Raw genomic sequence first — 23,252 nt, forward strand, 5'->3', positions numbered from 1 at the left:
ATGCTGTTATAGTACCTGCCTCAACTACCTCCTCTGGCAGCTTGTTCCATACGTCCATGGCAAAGATGCCCTAGTAAAGAAAAGTCATCACAATCTTGTTATTTTGAGGGGCAGCATTGTGGTGAAGCGGTAGAGTTACTGTCTTACAGTGCTGGAGACTTGGGTTCAATCCAGACTACGGGTGCTGTCTGTACGGAGTTTGTACGTTCTCCCCGTGACCTGCGTGGGTTTTCTCCGGGTGCTCCGGTTTCCTCCCACACTCCAATGAAGTACAGGCTTGTAGGTTTATTGGCTTGGTAGAATTGTAAATTGTCCCTAGTGTGCAGGGTAGTGTCAGTGTGCGGGGATCGGCGATCGCTGGCCGGCACGGACTTGGTGGGTTCAAGGGCCTGTTTACACACTGCATCTCTAAACAGAACTAAACTAAACTATTCAACACTTGAATAAATAATGACCAAACAAGTTGGTGTAAAATGCAGGACGCAAAAAAATTGTTATGAAGTACGCCTACTACATTGCTCTAAAATGGTGGAAAAGTTAAAAAATCAACATTGAAACAGTATTCTGCTAGAAGCATCATTTGATTGGATTGCCATGTTTTATTAATAAAGAGATGACGCATGTTTCCAATGGCTATGGGGGTTGTTGTTTGTCCTGACTTTATATACAAATATTCAGGCCTTGTTTAAGCCTGTCTTTCATTAGGTCCTTTGGCTGAAATGTTGTCTATGTTGTTTAACATTTCCCAGCAGGAACTACTGGCATGGAAATCCAAATGCACTCCATTTTTAAATCACGACGCAAAGGGATCAAATCTGCACCAGACAGCAACATTAACGCCGTTCACATTAATCTAGTGTTCACGAGAATATCACTTTTCAATCAGTATTTAATTGCTAATTTAAATCCTCTCAGTTTGCCAAACAATTAGATCATTTTCACAGAAAGACAAAAAAAAAGGCTAACAAAATGTAAAGAAGTCCTATCATTCAAATCCGATTGCTCAATATCACCATGGCAACAAACACTATTCCCTTTTCCAGGAAGATGTACCAACGATAAATTATATTAATTATATCAACTCCACTGCTAAAAACTTGCAGAGTTTGTGAATTTTAACCATGAATGTTGCAGAATAGAATATTCACAGTCATAAACAACTGCACCACTTTAATATGTTCATTTAGTTTATAGACACAGTGGAGAAACAGGCCCTTCAGCCCACCCGTACAGACCAGCAACTCCCACACATTAACATTACCCTACACACATGTACAAGGGACAATTTTACCTTTATACCAAGCCAATTAACCTACAAACCTGTACAGCTTTGGAATGTGGGAGGAAACCGAAGATCTTGGCGAAAACCCACGCAGGTCACGGGGAGAACGTACAAACTCCGTACAGACAGCACCCGTAGTCAGGATCGAACCCGGGTCTATATTGATTACTATTGGGGGTTGTTTTACAAGTTAATGCCAATATAAACCACATGAAGGTTTATTACTGGAATGGACCACCAAAACAAAATTATAATTTCTAACTTTGTTAAAATCAAAAATCCATGAGAGTATTGTACAGAATTATGCAGATTACTTATATAATTAAATGTCAGACCAAATTATTGCACAGTCAAAAACCAAGACTGAATAATTGACATTACAAAATATTCCAAGGTAGACATTTAACAAATTAGTGACATTCATCGCGGCCTGCTTCCATCCACATTTCAATGATTCATTTTGCATGACTAAATTATTCTGTTAAAATAATAGGCATGGAATCTAATCTATACACTAAAACTCTCGTTTGTTTGTTTGTTTGTTTGTTCCTCAACTACAGCCCAAAACGGTACACGATAGCACAACAATATTAGGCCCACCTTACTCACCGTCGTCCCTTTGGTGCTAATGGAAGAAGTTTCATTGAAATCGGTGTTATATTTTTAATGTTATTCACATTTTAAAGTTTAAATCTATCTCCTAAGGGGGGGAGGAGGGAGGGAGGAGGGATAATGGGGGAGGGGAAGGGTGGAGGGGGGTGGGGGGAGGGAGGAGGGAGGGGGGTGCGGGAGAGGGGGGTAGACGGGGGAGAGGGGAAGAAGGGGGGAGGGGAAGGGAGGAGAGGGGGGAGGGGCAGTGGGAGAGGGGGGGAGACAGGGGAGAGGGGAAGGGTGGAGGGGGTGGGGGGAGGGAGGAGGGAGGGGGGTGCGGGAGAGGGGGTAGACAGGGGAGAGGGGAAGAAGGGGAGGGGAAGGGAGGAGAGGGGGGAGGGGCAGTGGGAGAGGGGGGGAGACGGGAGAGGGGAGGGGAAGGGAGGAGAGGGGGGAGGGACAGTGGGAGAGGGGGGAGACAGGGGAGAGGGGAAGGAGGGGGGAGGGGAAGGGAGGAGAGGGGGGAGGGGCAGTGGGAGAGGGGGGAGACAGGGGAGAGGGGAAGGAGGGGGAGGGGAGGAGAGGGTGCTGCACCAATGCAGGAAAGGTTTGTGCCCAACGGGTCCAATTGGTTTGGTTCGTCGAAGTTCACCATTTCAATAAATTGCCGGGCTTAAGATAGAAGTTAAATTTTAGTACATGAAGTTACATTACTAAAATGGACTATTTTTGCTTTTTTTCTAGGTTGCTTCCCAGCATTGCGATACGATCCGGTACGATGCGATAGAACGTTATTCACCCCCGGAGGGAAATTGGTCTGGCGCCAGTCACAACACGCAAGGTGCAAGAAAACTTGAAATTAAAATTAAATTAAAAGTGTTAAAAATGGTTAAAGGCAAGCGATTGTTGTCTGGCTGCCGCGTGTACCGCGCCTAAACCGGAACGGACGAACAAACAAACAAACGAACGAACAAACAAACAAACGAACGAACAAACGCAGCTTATCCCCCGGGCAGAGGATTCTAAAACTAGAGTGCCCCCCTCCCCCCTCCTCCCCCACACTGGGACCCCTTTGTTCTCTCACCATCCTTCACAGCGACCCCCCCCCCCCATTGTTCTTCACAGCGTTCCCCCCCCCCGTCCCCCCCCTCCAAGCAACAAACATAAATCACAGCCAGTACAGGTTCCTTACATCACAGTGAAATTTGCCTAAAATTTGCTATTGAGGGCGTGCAGCGTAGGTTTACCAGGTTAATTCCCGGAATGGCGGGACTGTCATATGTTGAAAGACTGGAGCGACTAGGCTCACTGGAATTTAGAAGGATGAGAGGGGATCTTATCGAAACGTACAAGATTATTAAGGGGTTGGACAAGTTAGAGGCAGGAAACATGTTCCCAATGTTGGGGAAGTCCAGAACAAGGGGCCACAGTTTGCGGGGATCGCTGGTCGGCGCTGACCCGGTGGGCCAAAAGGGCCTGTTTCCGCGCTGTATCTCTAAACTAAACTAGGCATGTACAGCTGGCAGCTTGCATTTAAGTAATTTGTGTTCCATTATATTTTCAAACCGGGGGGAAATATAAAACGTTTAACTAGCAGGTCAAGGCAATGAGTTATAGAATCATCGCGTCATACAGCATGGAAACAGTCCATTCGGCCCAACTTGTCGATGCTGACCATCATGCCCATCTCAACTAGTCCCACCTGCCTGCGTTTGGCCCATATCCCTCTAAACCTGCCCTATCCATGCACCTGTCTAAATGTTTGATAAACGTTGCGATACAACCTGCCTCGAGTTAGACACAAAGTGCTGGGAGTAGCTCAGCAGGTCAGGCTGCGTCTCTGGAGAAAGAGGATGGGTGATGTTTCAGATCGGGACCCTTCTCCAGACAAGGAACTGCAGATGCTGGTTTTCCAAAGATGGCACAAAATGCTGGAGTAACGTCGCAGTCTGCAGAAAGGTCCCGACCCGAAACGCCACCCGCCCTTTGGTCTCCAGAGATGCTGCCTGACCCGCTGACTTACTTCAGCACTTTGTGTCTATCTTGGGTCTGAACCAGCACCTGCAGCTCTTTGTTTCTACGAGGCCATGCGTTGCCTGAGATCAGCAGTCATCGGACAGCCCGTCATTATCCCCTCCAGCCGCTGTACACAAGTTGCAACAACATCAACTGGCAAACACTAAACTACGTACAATACACCATCTGGGTTAGTAATGATTTAATACGTGGAATGAAAATGATAGCTTCTGATACAGTGTGGTAAGCAGCAACGTGTGTAATGTCCATGCCAAGGAGTGGCCTGGTATCTTGACGTTCATCCTGCCCGGTGGCAGCTTTTACAAGGTCCGACAAATAGCTTTTCCCAACACAAATACAAGTTGGTGACTATTCTCAGCTGCTCGTTATTTTCTTTTTGTGCTTTTAATTTTCTGTGCTTCTTGCCTCTCTTCTTGTGCTCTGAGGGGCGTGTGTTGCACCTCGTGTTTCTACGCAGCTGCTGAAAGTTAACCAAAAGACAATGGTTATCACAAAATCTTCATGCGTTACATCAGGAACTTCATGCATTTAAGTTGTATAAGAAAATAACTGCAGATGCTGGTACAAATCAAAGCAAGCAGCAATCAGCAGTAGCAGCAGCAGCAGCAATCAGCAGTAGCAGCAGCAGCAGCAATCAGCAGTAGCAGCAGCAGCAAGCAGCAGCAGCAATCAGCAGTAGCAGCAGCAGCAGCAGCAGCAGCAATCAGCAGTAGCAGCAGCAGCAATCAGCAGTAGCAGCAGCAGCAATCAGCAGTAGCAGGCAGCAGCAGCAGTAGCAAGCAGCACCAAGCTGTGTTGCTTGGGAAGTAGTGTGTGGGGATTGTGTGGGGATTGTGTGGGGATTGTAAGGAGTAAGACCCGTGTGATCTCCCGGACTAGTTTCGATCGCCTAGCTTGGGGTCGGAGAGGAATTTCCCGGATTTTTTCCCAAATTGGCCTGGGTTTTTTATCCGGTTTTTTGCCTCTCCCAGGAGATCACTCAGTTCTTTTGGGTGGGCGGTTGGAGCGGTTGGAGTAGCGGCCGGGCGGTAGGTTTAGTAACCGAGCGCGGGGCTTTGTTTGGAGAGTATGACTGCCAGGGCAGTTTTTTGTTCTGGGTGTCAGATGTGGGGAATCTGGGAGTCTGATAGTCTTCCAGACATCCACATCTGCGCCAGGTGTGACGAGATGGGGCTCCTAAGGGACCGTATTAGGAACCTGGAGCGGCAGATTGATGACCTCCGTCTGATCAGGGAGAGTGAGGAGGTTATAGATAGGAGTTACAGGGAGGTGGTCACTCCTAGACCACGGGAGGTAGATAAGTGGGTCACTGTTAGGGGGGGCAAGGAACAGAGGCAGGGACTAGGGAGTACCCCGGTGGCTGTACCCCTTGGAAATAAGTACTCCTGTTTAAGTACTGTTGGGGGGGACAGCCTACCTGGGGGCAACGACGGTGCCCGGGCCTCTGTCAAGGAGTCCGGCCCTGTTGCTCAGAAGGGTAGGGAAAGGAAGAGGAGAGCAGTAGTAATAGGGGACTCTATAGTGAGGGGGTTAGATAGGCGTTTTTGTGGACGCAGTCGGGAAACCCGGATGGTGGTTTGCCTCCCTGGTGCCGGTGTCCGGGATGTGTCTGAGCGTGTCCAGGATATCCTTAAAGGGGAGGGAGAGGAGCCAGAGGTCGTGGTACATATAGGTACCAACAATATAGGTAGGATAAGGGAAGAGGTCCTGAAAGGAGAATTCAGGGGGCTAGGAAGTGAGTTAAAAAAAATGACTTCCAAAGTAATAATCTCAGGCTTACTGCCTGTGCCACGCGATAGTGAGAATAGGAATGGAGTGAGGTGGAGGATAAATACGTGGCTGAGGAACTGGTGCAGGGAGCAGGGATTCAAGTTTCTGGATCATTGGGACCTCTTCTGGGGGAAGTATGACCTGTACAAAAAGGACGGGTTGCATCTGAACCCGAGGGGAACCAATATCCTGGCGGGGAGATTTGCTAAAATAACTGCGGAGACTTTAAACTAGTACGGTTGGGGGGAGGGACTCAAACACAGATAGCTAATAGGCAGTGTGTGAGGCAGGAGGCAGAAAAGGGAAACACTCAGACCCAATATGTAGGAGAGAAAGAAGGGAAAAGAAATAAACTGAGAATAAGAAATGATGGGTCCCTTAAATGTGTATATTTTAATGCTAGGAGCATTGTAAGAAAGGTGGATGAGCTTAGAGCCTGGATTGACATCTGGAAGTATGATGTTGTGGCGATCAGTGAAACATGGTTGCAGGAGGGTTGCGATTGGCAATTAAATATTCCAGGATTTCATTGTTTCAGATGTGATAGAATCGGAGGGGCAAGAGGTGGGGGTGTTGCATTGCTTGTCAGGGAGGATATCACAGCAGTGCTTTGGCAGGACAGACTAGAAGGCTCGATTAAGGAGGCTGTTTGGGTGGAACTCAGAAATGAGAAAGGTTTAGCAACACTTATAGGGGTGTATTATAGACCGCCAAATAGGGAACGAGAATTGGAAGAGCAAATATGTAAGGAGATAGCAGATATTAGTAGTAAGCACAGAGTGGTGATTGTGGGTGATTTCAATTTTCCGTATATAGACTGGGAATCACATTCTGTTAAAGGGCTGGATGGTTTGGAGTTTGTAAAATGTGTGCAGGATAGCTTTTTGCATCAATACGTAGAGGTGCCTACCAGAGAAGGGGCAGTGTTGGACCTCCTGTTAGGAAATGAGATGGGTCAGGTGACGGAGGTATGTGTTGAGGAGCACTTTGGGTCTAGTGATCATAATGCCATTAGTTTCAATATCATTATGGAGAAGGTCAAATCTGGACCAAGGGTTGAGATTTTGGATTGGAGAAAGGCTAATTTTGAGGAGATGAGAAAGGATTTAAAAGGAGTGAAATGGAAATTGTTGTTTTATGAAAAGGATATAATAGAGAAATGGAGGATATTTAAAGGTGAAATTTTGAGAGTACAGAGTCTTTATGTCCCTGTTCGGTGGAAAGGAAAGAATAATAATTTGAAAGAGCCGTGGTTTTCCAGGGAAATTGGACACTTGGTTCGGAAAAAGAGGGAGATATACAATAAATATAAGCGGCAGGGAGTAAATGAGGTTCTTGAGGAATATAAAGAATGTAAAAGGAATCTTAAAAAGGAAATTAGAAAAGCGAAAAAAAGATATGAGGCTGCTTTGGCAAGTAATGTAAAAGTAAACCCCAAGGGGTTCTACAGATATGTCAATAGCAAAAGGATAGTGAGGGATAAAATTGGTCCATTAGAGAGTCAGAGTGGACAGCTATGTGCTGAGCCGGAAGAAATGGGGGAGATATTAAACAATTTCTTTTCTTCGGTATTTACCGAGGAGAAGGATATTGAATTATGTGAGGTAAGCGAAACAAGTAGAGTAGTGATGGAAATTAGGAGGATTAAAGAAGAGGAGGTACGGACACTTTTGAAGAATATAAAAGTGGATAAGTCTCCAGGTCCTGATAGGATATTCCCTAGGACATTGAGGGAAGTTAGTGCAGAAATAGCAGGGGCTATGACGGAAATATTTCAAACGTCATTAGAAACAGGGATGGTGCCGGAAGATTGGCGCATTGCGCATGTTGTGCCTTTGTTTAAAAAAGGTTCTAAAAGTAAACCTAGCAATTATAGACCTATTAGTTTGACGTCTGTGGTGGGAAAATTAATGGAAAAGATACTTAGGGACAATATATATAATTATTTGGATAATCAAGGCCTGATTAGAAACAGTCAACATGGATTTGTGCCTGGAAGGTCATGTTTGACTAATCTTCTTGAATTTTTTGAAGAGGTTACCAGGGAAATTGATAAGGGCAAGGCTGTGGATGTTGTCTATATGGACTTCAGTAAGGCATTTGACAAGGTTCCACATGGAAGGTTGATTAAGAAGGTTAAATCGTTGGGTATTAATAGTGAGGTTGCAAGATGGATTCAACAATGGCTGAATGGGAGATACCAGAGGGTAACGGTTGACAATTGTATGTCAGGTTGGAGGCCAGTGTCTAGTGGAGTGCCCCAAGGATCTGTGTTGGGTCCACTGTTGTTTGTCATTTACATTAATGATCTGGATGATGGTGTGGCAAATTGGATTAGTAAATATGCAGATGATACTACGATAGGTGGAGTAGTTGATAGTGAGGTAGATTTTCAAAGTCTACAGAGAGACTTGGGCCTTTTGGAAGGGTGGGCTGAAAGATGGCAGATGGAGTTTAATGCTGATAAGTGTGAGGTGCTGCATTTTGGTAGGACAAATCAAAATAGGACGTACAGGGTAAATGGTAGGGAATTGAGGAATGCAGTGGAACAGAGGGATCTGGGAATAACTGTGCATTGTTCCCTGAAGGTGGAATCTCTTGTGGATAGGGTGGTGAAGAAGGCGTTTGGTATGCTTGCCTTTATAAATCAGAGCATCGAGTATAGAAGTTGGGATGTAATGTTGAAATTGTACAGGGCATTGGTGAGGCCAAATCTGGAGTATGGTGTGCAGTTCTGGTCGCCAAATTATAGGAAGGATGTCGACAAAATGGAGAGGGTACAGAGGAGATTTACTAGAATGTTGCCTGGGTTTCAGCACTTAGGCTACAGAGAGAGGTTGAACAGGTTGGGTCTTTATTCTTTGGAGCGTAGAAGGTTGAGGGGGGACTTGATAGAGGTTTTTAAAATTTTGAGAGGGACGGACAGAGTTGACGTGGGTAGGCTTTCCCTTTGAGAGTGGGGAAGATTCCAACAAGGGGACATAGCTTCAGAATTGAGGGACAAAGGTTTAGGGGTAACATGAGGGGGAACTTCTTTACTCAGAGGGTTGTGGCTGTATGGAATGGGCTTCCGGTGGAAGTGGTGGAGGCTGGCTCGATTTTATTATTTAAGAGTAAATTGGATAGGTATATGGATAGGAGGGGATTGGAGGGTTATGGTCTGAGTGCAGGTAGATGAGACTAGGTCAGGGAGAATGGTCGGCGTGGACTGGTAGGGCCGGACAGGCCTGTTTCCATGCTGTAGTTGTTATATGTTATATGTTATATGTATTTATTCACAAAATGCTGGAGTAACTCAGAATTCACAAAATGCAGTCTGAAGAAGGGTCTCGACCCGAAACGTCGCCCATTCCTTCTCTCCCGAGGTGCTGCCTGACCTGCTGAGTTACTCCAGCATTTTGTGAATAAATACCTTCGTCATGCATTTAAGTTGGTCGAGGAAAAACAGCGGGAGAATAATGGAGCAAGGAGATGGAGGAGGCGTGAAGAAGGCAAGGGCGAGGCTAGGGCAAGGGCAAGGCAAGTTTATTTATATAGCACAATTCATAGGGCGATGGCAATTCAAAGTGCTTTACACAGAGCATAAATAATACAGAACAAGGAGAAAAAGTAGGAAAATGCAAATAATAAGGGTAATAAGATAAATAAATAAAAGTTATAAGTAAGAAACGCAGCAGGTCGAGATGCTGCCTCACAACTCCAGAGACCCAGGTTCGATCCCAACCTCAGGTGCCAACTGTGTGGAGTTTACATGTTTTCCCTGTGACCGTGTGGGTTTTCCTCCGGGTGCTCTGGTTTCCTCCCACATCCCAAAGACGTGCGGGTTTGCAGCTCAATTGGACCTCTGTAAATTGCACAGAATGCGCGGGGAGTGGATGAGAAAGTGGGACAACATAGAACTAGTGTATCTCTATCTCCAGGTCCCTCAGGTCAGCCGACTTGGGGCTACTCACTATCCCGCGGTCTAGGCTTAAGCTCAGGGGTGACCGCGCTTTTGCGGTTGCAGCTCCTAGACTGTGGAACAGCATCCCTCTCCCCATCAGAACTGCCCCCTCCATCGACTCCTTTAAGTCCAGGCTCAAAACCTATTTCTACTCCCTAGCGTTTGAGGCCCTCTGAGGGGGCGCTGTGAACTGTTTATGTATGTACTGTTATGTTTGTGTGCTATTGTATCTTCGTTTCTTAGTACCTGAACTGATGTACAGCACTTTGGTCAACGTGGGTTGTTTTTAAATGTGCTATACAAATAAAATTGACTTGACTTGACTAGTAGGAACCTGTGATCATTAGTTTGCGCGGACTCGGTGGGCCAAACAGTTGGCCTGCTTTCATGCTGGATCGCTGAACTAAACTAAACAAGATGACAACTTGAAGTGGACCTTGGGAAAGTGTTGATGTGGCATGCAGATTACAATGCCAGCTCTGTTGGAATGAAAAACTGTCATGACCCAAATAGAAGTATTCTTGATAGGACCATAAGACATAGGAGCAGAATTAGGCCATTCGGACCATCGAGTCTATTCCGCCATTCGATCGTGGCTGATCTATTTCTCCCTCTCACCCCATTCTCCTTCCTTCTCCCAGTAACCTTTGATGCTCTTATTTATCTTATAAAGACGTGTAAAATTATGAAAGGACTGGACAAGCTAGATGCAGGAAAAATGTTCCCAATGTTGGGCGAGTCCAGAACCAGGGGCCACAATCTAAGAATAAAGGGGAGGCCATTTAAAACTGAGGTGAGAAAAAACTTTTTCACCCAGAGAGTTGTGAATTTGTGGAATCCTCTGCCACAGAAGGCAGTAGAGGCCAATTCACCGGATGAATTTAAAAGAGAGTTTGATAGAGCTCTAGGGGCTAGTGGAATCAAGGGATATGGGGAGAAGGGGTTACTGATTGTGGATGATCAGCCATGATCACAATGAATGGCGGTGCTGGCTCGAAGGGCAAATGGCCTCCTCCTGCAACTATTTTCTATGTTTCTATGTTACTAATCAAGAACCTATCAATCTCCGCTTTAAAAATACCCGCTGATTTGGTCTCCAGGGCTGTTGGTGGCAATGAATTCCACTGATTCACCACCCTCTGGCTACAGAAATGAGTTCCGATTCAGTAACAGTGTAGACATGAAAGTCTAGCGAGATGAAAATAGATACAAGGTGTAAAGGTGATCGTCACGGAAAATGCGTGAAATTGCGGGATTACGATAGGCATCGAATACCAACCTGGTGCACTCTGCCACAGTGACATTTTATTACAGATTCCATTTGATTACAAATCTTGCATAAAGCAGAATATACATTGCTTGATGTCGTGCAGTTGACTTGACTTTTTAGGAATAACGTCATACAATAAATTGACTGAAGTATCCTTTGTTCCTAGAACACAAATTGTGGAAAACGTACTTAGTGTTTTTAAAATAGACAATAGACAATAGGTGCAGGAGGAGGCCATTCGGCCCTTCGAGCCAGCACCGCCATTCAATGTGATCATGGCTGATCATTCTCAATCAGTACCCCGTTCCTGCCTTCTCCCCATACCCCCTGACTCCGCTATCCTTAAGAGCTCTATCTAGCTCTCTCTTGAATGCATTCAGAGACTTGGCCTCCACTGCCTTTTGAGGCAGTGAATTCCACAGATTTACAACTCTCTGACTGAAAAAGTTTTTCCTCATCTCCGTTCTAAATGGCCTACCCCTTATTCTTAAACTGTGGCCCCTGGTTCTGGACTCCCCCAACATTGGGAACATGTTTCCTGCCTCTAACGTGTCCAACCCCTTAATAATCTTATATGTTTCAAAAAGATTTCCACCCTGTGCAACAAAAAGTTCTGGCTGTCTACCTCATCTATGCCTCTCATGATTTTACATACAATCAAAGCAATTTACAATTTGACAAAATACATAGAAATCATTAACTTTGCGTTATTTCCAGCCGTACCTTATTAGATTGACAACTGAATATTTTTGGATGCTTCAGCATTTCGTTATTTTCGTAAATTCCCGTGTTATTCTTCTGCAAAAGATGAAAGGGTCGTGTGATTCTGGTTACTTAGACAATAGACAATAGACAATAGGTGCAGGAGGACCCCTTATTCTTAAACTGTGGCCCCTGGTTCTGGACTCCCCCAACATTAGGAACATGTTTCCTGCCTCTAACGCGTCCAACCCCTTAATAATCTTATACTTAATGCGTAACACAATGTAAATTTATGCAACAAAAAAAAAGCAAAAAATCTCCCGTTCATGTACATACTAGGATTTTTAATTCATCAAAAATGATAGCTTTGTAATTTTCTAGGATGACCCCGATCTTGCACTTGTTGGCTTTGCACTTGCATGTGACGGTGGACATGAGCATCAGCAGCAGGAGCAGGCAAAAACTGGTCGCAAGCCTCGGACAAACTGCAGGGAGAGAAACGCAACAGGAAACAATCACTTTGGCACGGTTCACCGTCCTCATCAGAGCACGCCATCAGTTCATAACGCACATCCCAAAACAGCACCCTCCAGGAAGAATCTCGACTGGAACATTTTTCAACTTTAGAAACATAGAAAATATAGGTGCAGGAGGAGGCCATTCGGCCCTTCCAGCCAGCACCGCCATTCATTGTGATCATGGCTAACCGTCCACAATCAGTAACCCGTGCCTGCCTTCTCCCCACATCCCTTGATTCCACTAGCCCCTAGAGCTCTTTCTAACTCTCTCTTAAATCCATCCAGTGATTTGGCCTCCACTGCCCTCTGTGGCAGAGAATTCCACAAATTCACAGCTCCAAATTCACCTCAGTTTTAAATGGCCTCCCCTTTATTCTAAGGCTGTGGCCCCTGGCTCGCCCAACATTGGGAACATTTTTCCTGCATCTTGCTTTCTCCTGGAACTTCAACAAAGCTTTCTACTGGAACTAGGGTGGCACAACAGCTCCCCCGCAATGCCACAGGCCCAGGTTCTAAGGTATTCACAAAATGCTGGAGTAACTCAGCGGGTCAGTCAGCTTCTCTGGAGGGAAGGAATGGGTGACGTTTTGGGTCGAGACCCTTCTTCAGACTGATGTCAGGGGAGGGGGTGGGACAAAAACCCAGGTTCGATCCTGAAGGGGGGTGTGTGTGTGTGTGTGTGTGTGTGTGTGTGTGTGCCTGTGTGTGTGTGCCTGTGTGTGTGTGTGTGTGTGTGTGCGCGTGTGTGTGTGTGTGCGTGCGTGCGTGCGTGCGCGTGTGTGTGGAGTTTGCACGTTCTCCCTGACCGCCTGGGTTTCCTCCGGGTGTTTTGTTTAGTTCAGTTTAGAGATACAGCGCGGAAACAGGCCCTTCGGCCCACCGAGTACCAGCGATCCCCGCACACTAACACTATCCTACACTGGGGACAATTTTTACACTTCTTCCAAGCCAATTAACCTACAAACCTGCACGTCTTTGGAGTGTGGGAGGAAACTGAAGATCTCAGAGAAAACCCATACAGGTCACAGGGAGAACGTACAAACTCCGTACTGACAGCACCCGTAGTCGGGATCGAACCCGGGTCTCTGACTCTGTGAGACAGCAATTCTACCGTTATGCCACCAGTGGTCTGGTTGTCTCCCCCATCCCAAAGACGTGCGGGTTTATAGGTTCATTGGCCTTTAAATTGCCCTCAATGGGTAGGGAGCAGATATGGAAGTGGGATAACATCGTGTGAATGGGTCATCAATGGTTGGTGTGGAGTCAGTGGGCCGAACAGCCTGTTTCCTTGTTGTATCTCTCAACTAAACTAGTTACCAAGACTGTGTAGGAAAAAAACTGCAGATGCTGGTTAAAATCGAAGGTAGACACAAAATGCTGCAGTAACTCAGCGGGCCAGGCAGCATCTCTGGAGAGAAGGAATGGGTGACGTTTCGTGTCGAGACCCGAAAAGTCACCCACTCCTTCTCTCCCGAGATGCTGCCTGACCCGCTGAGTTACTCCAGCATTTTGTGTCTACCTTTTAGTTTCCAAGACTATTCCTAATAGACTAGTCTATTCCCTGAGCCCCTGCCCTTTTCTCTGTAACATTTTACATTTTTCTTCTTCGAGAAATAGTATTTCACTTTAACTCTGGCAAAGGCTTACAAGTTTGGAGCAGCTCTCTGCGTCTGATGTTCTGCTTTGAAAAAAAATACAGCAAAAGTGAAAATTTAGGGAGGTTTGCTCTTTGAAACTCAGGCTTTGTTCATTGTTGAGAGATGGAACCAAATTCAAGGAACACTAGAAAGGACTTGCGTGCACTTAGAAGTTTTATTTCAGTAGAATCTTTCTATGAATTCAAAGCATTCATGTGTGAACAGGAAAAATGCTTATTCTTAGGAAAACTACACTAGTTAGGCCGGTACGGTGGTGCAGCGGTAGAGTTGCTGCCTCACAACACCAGAGACACAGTTTCAATCCTGTCTATGGCCGCTGTCTGTACAGAGTTTGTACGTTCTCCCTGTGACCTCGTGGGTTTTCACCGGGTGCTCCGGTTTCCTTCCACATTCCAAAGGTGTACCAGTTTGTAGGTTAATTGGCTTGGGTTGTGTTTTGCTACAGATTTTTGCTCAACCAAAAGTCTGTAGAACTCCTTTTGCTCTGGTATTTTATTTAATTCTTCACATGTTTAAACTATAATGTTTTATTCTTAATGTTTTATGTTTTATTCTTAATTGTTTACTGTATGTCGTGTTGTTACTTGTGAGCGGAGCACCAAGGCAAATTCCTTGTATGTGTACATACTTGGCCAATAAAATGTATTCAATTCAATTCAATTCAATTCAATTCCAGCATTTATATACTAAAGCTCTTGTTTGTTTGTTTGTTTGTTTGTTCCTGAACTACAGCCAAAACGGTACACGATAGCGCGACAATTTTAGGCCCACCTTACTCACCGTCGTCCCTATGTTGCTAATGGAAGAAGTTTCATTGAAATCAAAGTTATATTTTTTAAGTTATTCACATTTTAAAGTCTAAATCTATCTACTAGGGAGGGAGGAGGGAGTGAGGGAGGGAGGGAAGGGGAGGAGGGAGGATAAGGGGGGTGGAGTGGGGGGGGGGGAGGAGAGGGTGCTGCACCTGTGCAGGAGAGGTTTGGGCCCAATGGGTCCACTTGGTCTAGTTGTGTATAAAATTATGAGAGGAACAGATCGAGTAGATGCATAGAGTCTCTTGTGAAGAGTAGGGAAGTAGAGAATCAGAGGGCATAGGTTTCAGGTAAAGGGGGAAAGATTTTATAGGAATCTGAGGGCAACGTTTTCACAGGGAGGGTGGTGGGTGTACGGAACGAGCTGCTGGAGGAGGTAGTTGAGGCTGGGACTATTGCAATGTTTAAGAAGCAATTGGACAGATACATGGATTAGGCAGGTTTAGAGTGGTATGGGACTAGTGCAGCTGGGACATGTTGGTCGGTGTGGGCAAGTTGGGCTGAAGGGCCTGTTTCCACACTGTATCACTCTATAACTCTATTTGCAGATTCTTGTGACTATAAAACAACTTCCCCATTCTTAGGCCATTGTGTCAAAGCAATAAAACCTGATGAACAGGTATAGCTTACTAACAGTAGTAACCTTCCAGAAATCCCTGGAGGTGCTGAAATTTTAGAATATCTTTTGATTGCTACAGTACCTCTCATCCTCCTGAATAGTAATATTTGCAGATGCGTTTGATCTGCTGGTGAATTAATCATGACTTGAAGATTTGATTGCCAGCATTCCTTCCTGTACAATCCAAACAGATGTACAGACAGACAGTTCATTAATCTTGTTCTATTTAGAGAGCTCAGATTTCTTTCCAAACTTGAAATGATGCTGTGTGTCAGAGTTGTAATCTGAGCAGGAGACTTCTATAAGGCCTTCTTGAGCCATTGTCGAGGCCAATGAGTCAATTTTTAAAAATTGAGAACTTCAGGATATGATCAACACACGCATGTCATTGCATGCAAGTTGATGTTTAGTGCAGCCAGCAAGAAATCTAAAGGATATCACATAGAAATCAGTTCTGTGCTTTTTTTTAAAAACATGTTTGCACATTTTCAGTGGAGGTATGATACGATAGAACTTTATTTATCCCAGGAGGGAAATTGATCTGCCAACAGTCATAAAAACACAAGATACATGAAACATGAAATTAAACTGACGATTGGAAAGGATTGGGGATGTGCAAAGATTTGGAAGGGGAGAGAGGGGGTAAGTCTACCTCACGACAGAAGTGGGAGGAGTTGTACAGTTTGATAGCCACAGGGTAGAAGGATCTCCTGTGGCGTTCTGTGCTGCATCTTGGTGGAACCAGTCTGCTGCTGAAGGTCCCACCCAACATAAAATTGGACTCTGCACCTGCAAGCCTAATTCACGAGAAAAATCACTGGCAATAATTCCAGGAATCATTTGCAGGCGACGGTATCTTGCTTAGTGTGCATGGCACTCATTCTCACCTCACCGACAGAAGTTAAAGCAATGTGGCAGCACAGTGGGCCAGCTGATAGTAGCTCCTGCCTCACAGTGGCAGAGTTCTGAGTTCAATCCTGACCTCGGGTGCTGAGTGCATGTTAGTTTGCACGTTCTCCCTGCGACCGTGTGGGCTTTCTCTGAGTGCCATAAATACGTGGGGGTTTGTAGGTTAATTGGCCTCTTTAAATGCCCCCGACTGTGTGGATAGGGACATGGGATAACATAGAGCTAGTGTGAACGGGTGATGATCGGATAGTTTTCTCAGGAACAACGCAGCTTGAGCGGAGACCTGATAGAAGTTTATAAAATTATGAGACACAAACAGTCAGAACTTTTTTGCCCAGAGTGGAAACGTTAAAGACGAGAGGGCATGTTTCTTTCCCCAAAACATTTCATCCACATGCATGTAAATAGTAGAAAGAACAAGACTATACTCAAGTTGTATCAGGTTCCAGCACCGCATGCCACATTTCACTCAGTCCGCCTGATCTCCTGGTTGCCCAACACTCTGATTCCCCTTCCCATTCCCACAATGCCCTTTCTGTCCCAGGCTTCCTCCATTGTCAGACTGAGGCTAAATGCATATTGGAGGAACAGCATCTCATATTTCGCTTGGCCAGTGGTTATCAATATTGATTTCACTAACTTCAAGTAACCCCTGCATTCCCTCTCCATCCCTCCACCACCCTAGTCGCACCAGCTTCTCGTTCTCACCTAGCAAACAGCTAACAGTGGCCTGCTTCCTTTATCATCGTTACTTTCTTGCACATTGTTCATTTATTTGTTCTGTATCTCTCTACTTCACTGCATCATCAACATCAATCGCTTCCCTTTCCCCTGACTCTAGTCTGAAGAGGGGTCTCGACCCGAAACGTCACCCATTCATTCTCTCCAGAGATGCTGCCTGACCCGCTGAGTTACTCCAGCTTTTTGTGTGTCGACCTGCCACCAAGTACTGTATTTGACAAACATGCAAGCTTGTTTTCACAACAGTTTGTTTCACTCAGCTACATAAACTAAATAACTAAATGGGCTAAAGAGAAAGACAATGAAAGGCATCCTTCATTCAAACTTTCCTTTGTTGCTATGAGTTTAACAAGAAGTACAATCCACTACACAGACTGTTTCAGTTTCTACGGTACAGCATTTATTAGCAAGCGATGGGAGGCATTGGAAAAATGTGTTTGCAAAATTGTATGAATCATTCTTGAGGCATCGCTTGCAAAGTGCATGCCACAGTGAGTAGAAAAGAAATCATCACCAGACTCTGCATCTGCTAAACTCTGTGTGGAGTCTAAGGTGGGACAGAAGTTTGGTAAATCCCCCCCCCCCCAGACTGAAGAAGGTAAGGTAGAGGCATTTAAGAGGCTTTTAGACATGGAGGGATATGGATCATGTCCAGGCAGATGAGATTAAGGGAGTGTAGCGTTGGTTCACCAGGTTAATTCCCGGGATGGCGGGACTGACATATGATGAAAGAATGGGTCGACTGGGATTACACTCACTGGAATTTAGAAGAATGAGACGACATCTTATAGAAACATGTAAAATTCTTAAAGGACTGGACAGGCCTAGATGGAGGAAAAATGTTCCCCATGTTGGGGGAGTCCAGAACTCGGGGTCACAGTTTAAGAATAAGGGGTCGGCCATTTAGGACTGAGATGAGGAAAAGCTTTTTCACCCAGAGTTGTGAATCTGTGGAATTCTCTGCCACAGAAGGCAGCGGAGGCCAATTCACTGGATGTTTTTAAGAGAGAGTGAGATATGGCTCTTAGCGCTAACGGAATCAAGGGATACACTGGAATTTAGAAGGATGAGGGGGGATCTTATTGAAACATATAAGATAATTAGGGGATTGGACACATTAGAGGCAGGAAACATGTTCCCAATGTTGGGGGAGTCCAGAACAAGGGGCCACAGTTTAAGAATAAGGGGTAGGCCATTTAGAACGGAGATGAGGAAGAACTTTTTCAGTCAGAGAGTGGTGAAGGTGTGGAATTCTCTGCCTCAGAAGGCAGTGGAGGCCAGTTCGTTGGATGCTTTCAAGAGAGAGCTGGATAGAGCTCTTAAGGATAGCGGAGTGAGGGGGTATGGGGAGAAGGCAGGAACGGGGTACTGATTGAGAGTGATCAGCCATGATCGCATTGAATGGCGGTGCTGGCTCGAAGGGCTGAATGGCCTACTCCTGCACCTATTGTCTATTGATATGGGGGGAAAAAGCAAGAACGGAGTACTGATTTTGAACGATCAGCCGGGATCGTATTGAATGGCGGTGCTGGCTCGAAGGGCCGAATGGCCTACTCCTGCACCTATTTTTCTATATTTCTATGATGCAGTTCTGGTTTCTCCATTGCACGAAGGATGTGGAGGCTTTGGAAAGGGTGCAGAGGAGGTTTACCAGTGATGCCTGCTTTAGAGGGTATTAGCTCTAGGGAGAGGTTGGACAGACTTGGATTATTTTCTCTGGAATGCCAGAGGTTGCGAGGAGACCTCGTAGAGTCTATAAAATTCGTGCGGCACGGTGGCGCAGCGGTAGAGTTGCTGCCTTACAGTGAATGCCGTGCCGGAGACCCGGGTTCGATCCCGACTACGGGTGCTGTCTGTACGGAGTTTGTACGTTCTCCCCTGTGACCTGCGTGGGTTTTCTCCGAGATCTTTAGTTTCCACCCACAGTCCAAAGACGTACAGGTATGTAGATTAATTGGCTTGATAAATGTAAAAAATTTCCCTAGTGTGTGTGGGATAGTGTTAATATGCGGGGATCGCTGGTCGGCGCGGACTCGGTGGGCCGAAGGACAGGAAGGTCAGTGTGGGAATGGGAAGGGGAATTAAAATGTGCAGGAAAAAAAACTGCAGATGCTGGTTAAAATCAAAGGTAGACACAAAATGCTGGAGTAACTCAGTGGGTCAGGCAGCATCTCGGGAGATAAGGAATGGGTGACATTTCGGGTCGAGACCCTTCAGCATCTCTGTAGAACATGGACTTTGTCCCAGCCCCTCCCCTGACATCAGTCTGAAGAAGGGTCTCGACCCGAAACGTCACCCATTCCTTCTCTCCCGAGATGCTGCCTGACCTGCTGAGTTACTCCAGCATTTTGTGTCTACCAGGGGAATTAAAATATTTGGCAACCAAACCCTTTGACTTCCCAACTCTTTGCCTCCTCTGCATATTTGCTTTCAGTGACTTGTGTACAACGGCAACCAAGTCTCTCTGTGCATCAACACTTCCTAATCAAACACCATAGAATTAATACAGCATCCTTCTGGGTTTTTGTCTACACATTTGACTTCACATTCATGCACATAATACTGTATTTGCACACCTTTTGAACATTTAGCCTTGAGGCCCCTTTGCGTATCTCTCTAACAATCCATAAACTCACCCAGTTTATAATTATGACAACCAGAAATGTACACAGTTGTTTCAGTGCGCTCGAACCATGATTCATTACAAGTTTAGTATAACTTCCCCACTTTTAAATTCGATCCCCTATCAGTTTCGTATAGTTTAGAGATGCAGTGTCTAAACAGGCCCTTCGGCCCCCCAAGTCCATGCCGATCAGCAATGTCCTATCCTAAACATAACGGACAATTAACAGAACTACCAATTAACCTACAAACCTGCACGTCTTTGAAATGTGAGAATAAACTGGAACACCCGGTGAAAACCCACGCTGTACAAACTCCGTACAGACAGCCCCCGTAGTCAGGATCGAACCCGGGTCTCTAGAGTTGCAAGGCAGCAACACTACCGCTGTGCCATCGTGCCACCCCACACTTGGTGCTTCGTTTTCTTTCACTAACCCGTGGCACAGCAAACGACATTTTCTACGTTTCTTCTTTCTGTCCTCTACCTCCTAATTATTTATCAGCACTTCTTGCAAACACCTTACATGCATTTTTAAAACAATTTGCTAACAACCAGAAAATTAATCAAATACCTATTTAATGGTTTCCAGTTGTTTACCTAGACTAGGAAATAAAATGGTAATGTTGTACACATCATACATACAATACAATACACAATACAATATATCTTTATTGTCATTGTACAGGGGTACAACGAGATTGGGAATGCGCCTCCCATACGATGCAATAAATAAATTAATTTAAACAACAACAACCCAACATGTTGGCACATCATACAGTTTTGGTTATTAAAACTCAAGGCATGCTCTATTAAATATGCAATTTATTTTGCAATATGCTCAATTGCAAGACCATAACCCTCTAAACAGAAAACAGGATTGTAAACATATAAGGTGCTAGTTCTACCATTGTTCAACACTACTTAACTGCAAATCGACTACTAAACTCAAATACATACAAGTGGAGGAATTTTGGATCAATTAAATGTATGTTTAAGGTGTTATTGGACTTTAGTAATGGGCAATAAATTCTGAGGACAATATATTAAAAAATAGAATCTTATTACTTATTAAAATTCTGAGAACGATATATTAAAAATCGAAGACATAAAAGTGCTGGAGTAACTCAGCGGGTCAGGCAGCATCTCTGGAGGACATGGATAAGCGATGTTTTGGGTCGGGACCCTTCGTTAGACTGGATTGAGCGCCGAACCAAATGGTCACCTATCCATGTTCTCCAGAGATGCTGCCTGACCCGCTGAGTTCCTCCAGTACTTTGTGTCTTCTTTTGTAAACCAGCATCTGCAGTTCCTTGTTTCTATGTTAAAATTGGATTTGATTCTGCTCAACTGTGGTTCTGACTCTGGTAGCTACAGGGAACAGAAACACTGAACTGCAGAAGCTGGTTAATGCACAAAAGAACACAAAGTGCTGGAGTAACTGAACAGGTCAGGCAGCATCTCAGGAGAACACATGGACGGGCAACGTTTTTGATCCAAAACGTCACCTATTCAGGTTCTCCAGGGATGCTGCCTGACCCGAGTTACCAACGCTGGGTCCTTCTGAGCGACCTGAGAGCCTATTTCAGCATCTCAGGATACTGTCTGCCTCCGTATTGAATTCTAACTGCCAAGATAAAACAAACTGCAGATATATTGTGAATTTAACGAATACGCTGAGGTGGTTCTCTGTTGCCTTGTAAATTTGTAGATGTACTGACCTCCAGTGAGGCTAAATTAACAGTGTGAGCGCACAGAAATCCCACTTTTCCTTTGGAAATACAAGGACAGAAATAAATCCTTGCAAAGGAACAAGTTTGCATTCTTGGCGTTAAATACAGCACGAGAGATCACACAACAACCTTGAATAAACTCCAGCTGAAATTCATAATTCAGTATGGTCTGGTTTTAATCTCTGAGCAACAAGCTTCTCAATCCTGACTTTAAGTAGAAAGACACACTGCAGCAAAGCAAAGATAGGCAAAAGGAAAAAACAAAAAGCTGGAGTAACTCAGCGGGACAGGCAGCATCTCTGGAGAGAAGGAGGAATGGGTGACGTTTCGTGTCGATACCCATCTCCAGAGATGCTGCCTGTCCCGCTGAGTTACTCCAGCACTCCGTGTCTATCTTCGGTTTAAAACCAGCATCTGCACATTTCGTCTGCACCAAAGCGAATTGGGATTCGGATCGATTTACGAAGCAAATGCCCATGCCATGAGAAAGTTATGATTATTGCTTCGAGGCATGCGGGCCTCTCGAATTAAACGATTATTCGAGAAAATGCACTTTTTTTTTTTCCCAAAGAAATAACAATGATGAATTAAAAGTAAAAAGTCAGACAGAAAGTGAGATTCCTTTGCTTACCATTTAGCATGGTACACTTGTACAACACTGTGAATCGCAGCAATTAGTAGCGATCATTGTCAGGCTTCTCTGGTGCACAGATTGCACTTCCACTGGCATGTGCACCTCTCCCACTGAACGCCAGTGCAACTGTACACAGCGTTGGCATTCTTGATTACTCCCCCCTTTAGTCAACTTTTTTATTTTGCGCCGGCTCCACTTTCTGTTCTGCACTCAGTGCCATGACCAGTGTGTGGAAGAGACAGTCCGCTGCTCACCCTCGATTTCATTCCTTTCTGGCTTGGCTAACTTCAACAAACTTCCGTGACCAGCTAGCTGCTGCCACACTTTCACTTTCGTCTGATGTTTGGGACTTAATGGCATCACCTCCTTTAATGTTTTCTTGTCAATCAATGGTCTCTTTGTCGTTTATCTTCACTGCAAACTTTGACTTTTACCGATAGATTTAACATTTTTCCCCACTGCAGGAATAGATTTAATAGGGTTTTTCTTTCTCTCTCATCTGGGCAGCACATTTTCATGATTTAAAAACAAAAAGAATAAATATATGATTGTGAAATAATAACACAAACATTTAAACATTAATGATCCAAGTCAGACCGCACCTGGAGTACTGTGTGCAGTTTTGGTCTCCAAATTTGAGGAAGGATATTCTTGCTATTGAGGGCGTGCAGCGTAGGTTTACTAGGTTAATTCCAGGAATGGCGGGACTGTCATATGTTGAAAGACTGGAGCGACTAGGTTTGTATACACTGGAATTTAGAAGGATGAGAGGAGATCTTATCGAAACGTATAAGATTATTAAGGGGTTGGACACGTTAGAGGCAGGAAACATGTTCCCAATGTTGGGGGAGTCCAGAACAAGGGGCCACAGTTTAAGAATAAGGGGTAGGCCATTTAGAACTGAGATGAGGAAAAACTTTTTCAGTCAGAGAGTTGTGAATCTGTGGAATTCTCTGCCTCAGAAGGCAGTGGAGGCCAATTCTCTGAATGCATTCAAGAGAGAGCTAGATAGAGCTCTTAAGGATAGCGGAGTCAGGGGGTATGGGGAGAAGGCAGGAATGGGGTACTGATTGAGAATGATCAGCCATGATCACATTGAATGGCGGTGCTGGCTCGAAGGGCCGAATGGCCTCCTCCTGCACCTATTGTCTATTGTCTATTTATGTTTGGACAAAAAATGTTGTATTTGACAAAATAATGATGAATGACGCAGTGGCGCAGCTTGCTAAGTTGCAGCCTCACATCTCCGGCGATGCAGGTTCAATCCTGAGCTTGGGTGCAATGTTGTCCGTGTGCAATCTCCCCATGACTGTGTGGGGTTTTATTCCACACTCCAAAGATTAAGCACCGGAGGGTTAAGCAGTCGCTGTAAATTGTCATTTAGTTTGGAGATGCACCACAGATCATTAGGAA

At 45.0% G+C, this 23,252-nt stretch overlaps 1 protein-coding gene across 2 annotated transcripts; it reads right to left on the reverse strand.

The window, feature by feature from the left end:
- Positions 1-4,116: 4,116 nt before the first annotated feature.
- LOC144604705 (uncharacterized) lies at positions 4,117-22,236 on the reverse strand. Of its 2 annotated transcripts, none has more exons than XM_078419353.1 (5): positions 21,837-22,236; positions 11,932-12,080; positions 11,617-11,691; positions 10,903-11,055; positions 4,117-4,367 (listed from the first exon to the last, which is right to left on the reverse strand). In XM_078419353.1, exons 1-5 carry the CDS (start codon positions 21,844-21,846, stop codon positions 4,188-4,190), a joined length of 567 nt encoding a protein of 188 aa, XP_078275479.1. In that variant the 5' UTR covers positions 21,847-22,236; the 3' UTR covers positions 4,117-4,187. The 2 variants fall into 2 exon arrangements, with proteins under 2 accessions (XP_078275479.1, XP_078275478.1); XM_078419352.1 differs by having other exon boundaries at positions 4,117-4,370.
- Between the last annotated feature and the right edge of the window lie 1,016 nt (positions 22,237-23,252).

This window comes from Rhinoraja longicauda, chromosome 22, assembly GCF_053455715.1.
Source record: "Rhinoraja longicauda isolate Sanriku21f chromosome 22, sRhiLon1.1, whole genome shotgun sequence".
NCBI lineage: Eukaryota > Metazoa > Chordata > Chondrichthyes > Rajiformes > Arhynchobatidae > Rhinoraja > Rhinoraja longicauda.

Excerpts from the sequence above, each read along its gene's own strand:
- LOC144604705 (XM_078419352.1), bottom strand. Across the intron at positions 11,692-11,931 it reads TTGATGAATTAAAAATCCTA|AAGAATAACACGGGAATTTA; the intron begins GTATGTACATGA and ends CATCTTTTGCAG. Across the intron at positions 4,371-10,902 it reads ACTGTGGCAGAGTGCACCAG|CAGCTGCGTAGAAACACGAG; the intron begins GTTGGTATTCGA and ends GTTAACTTTCAG.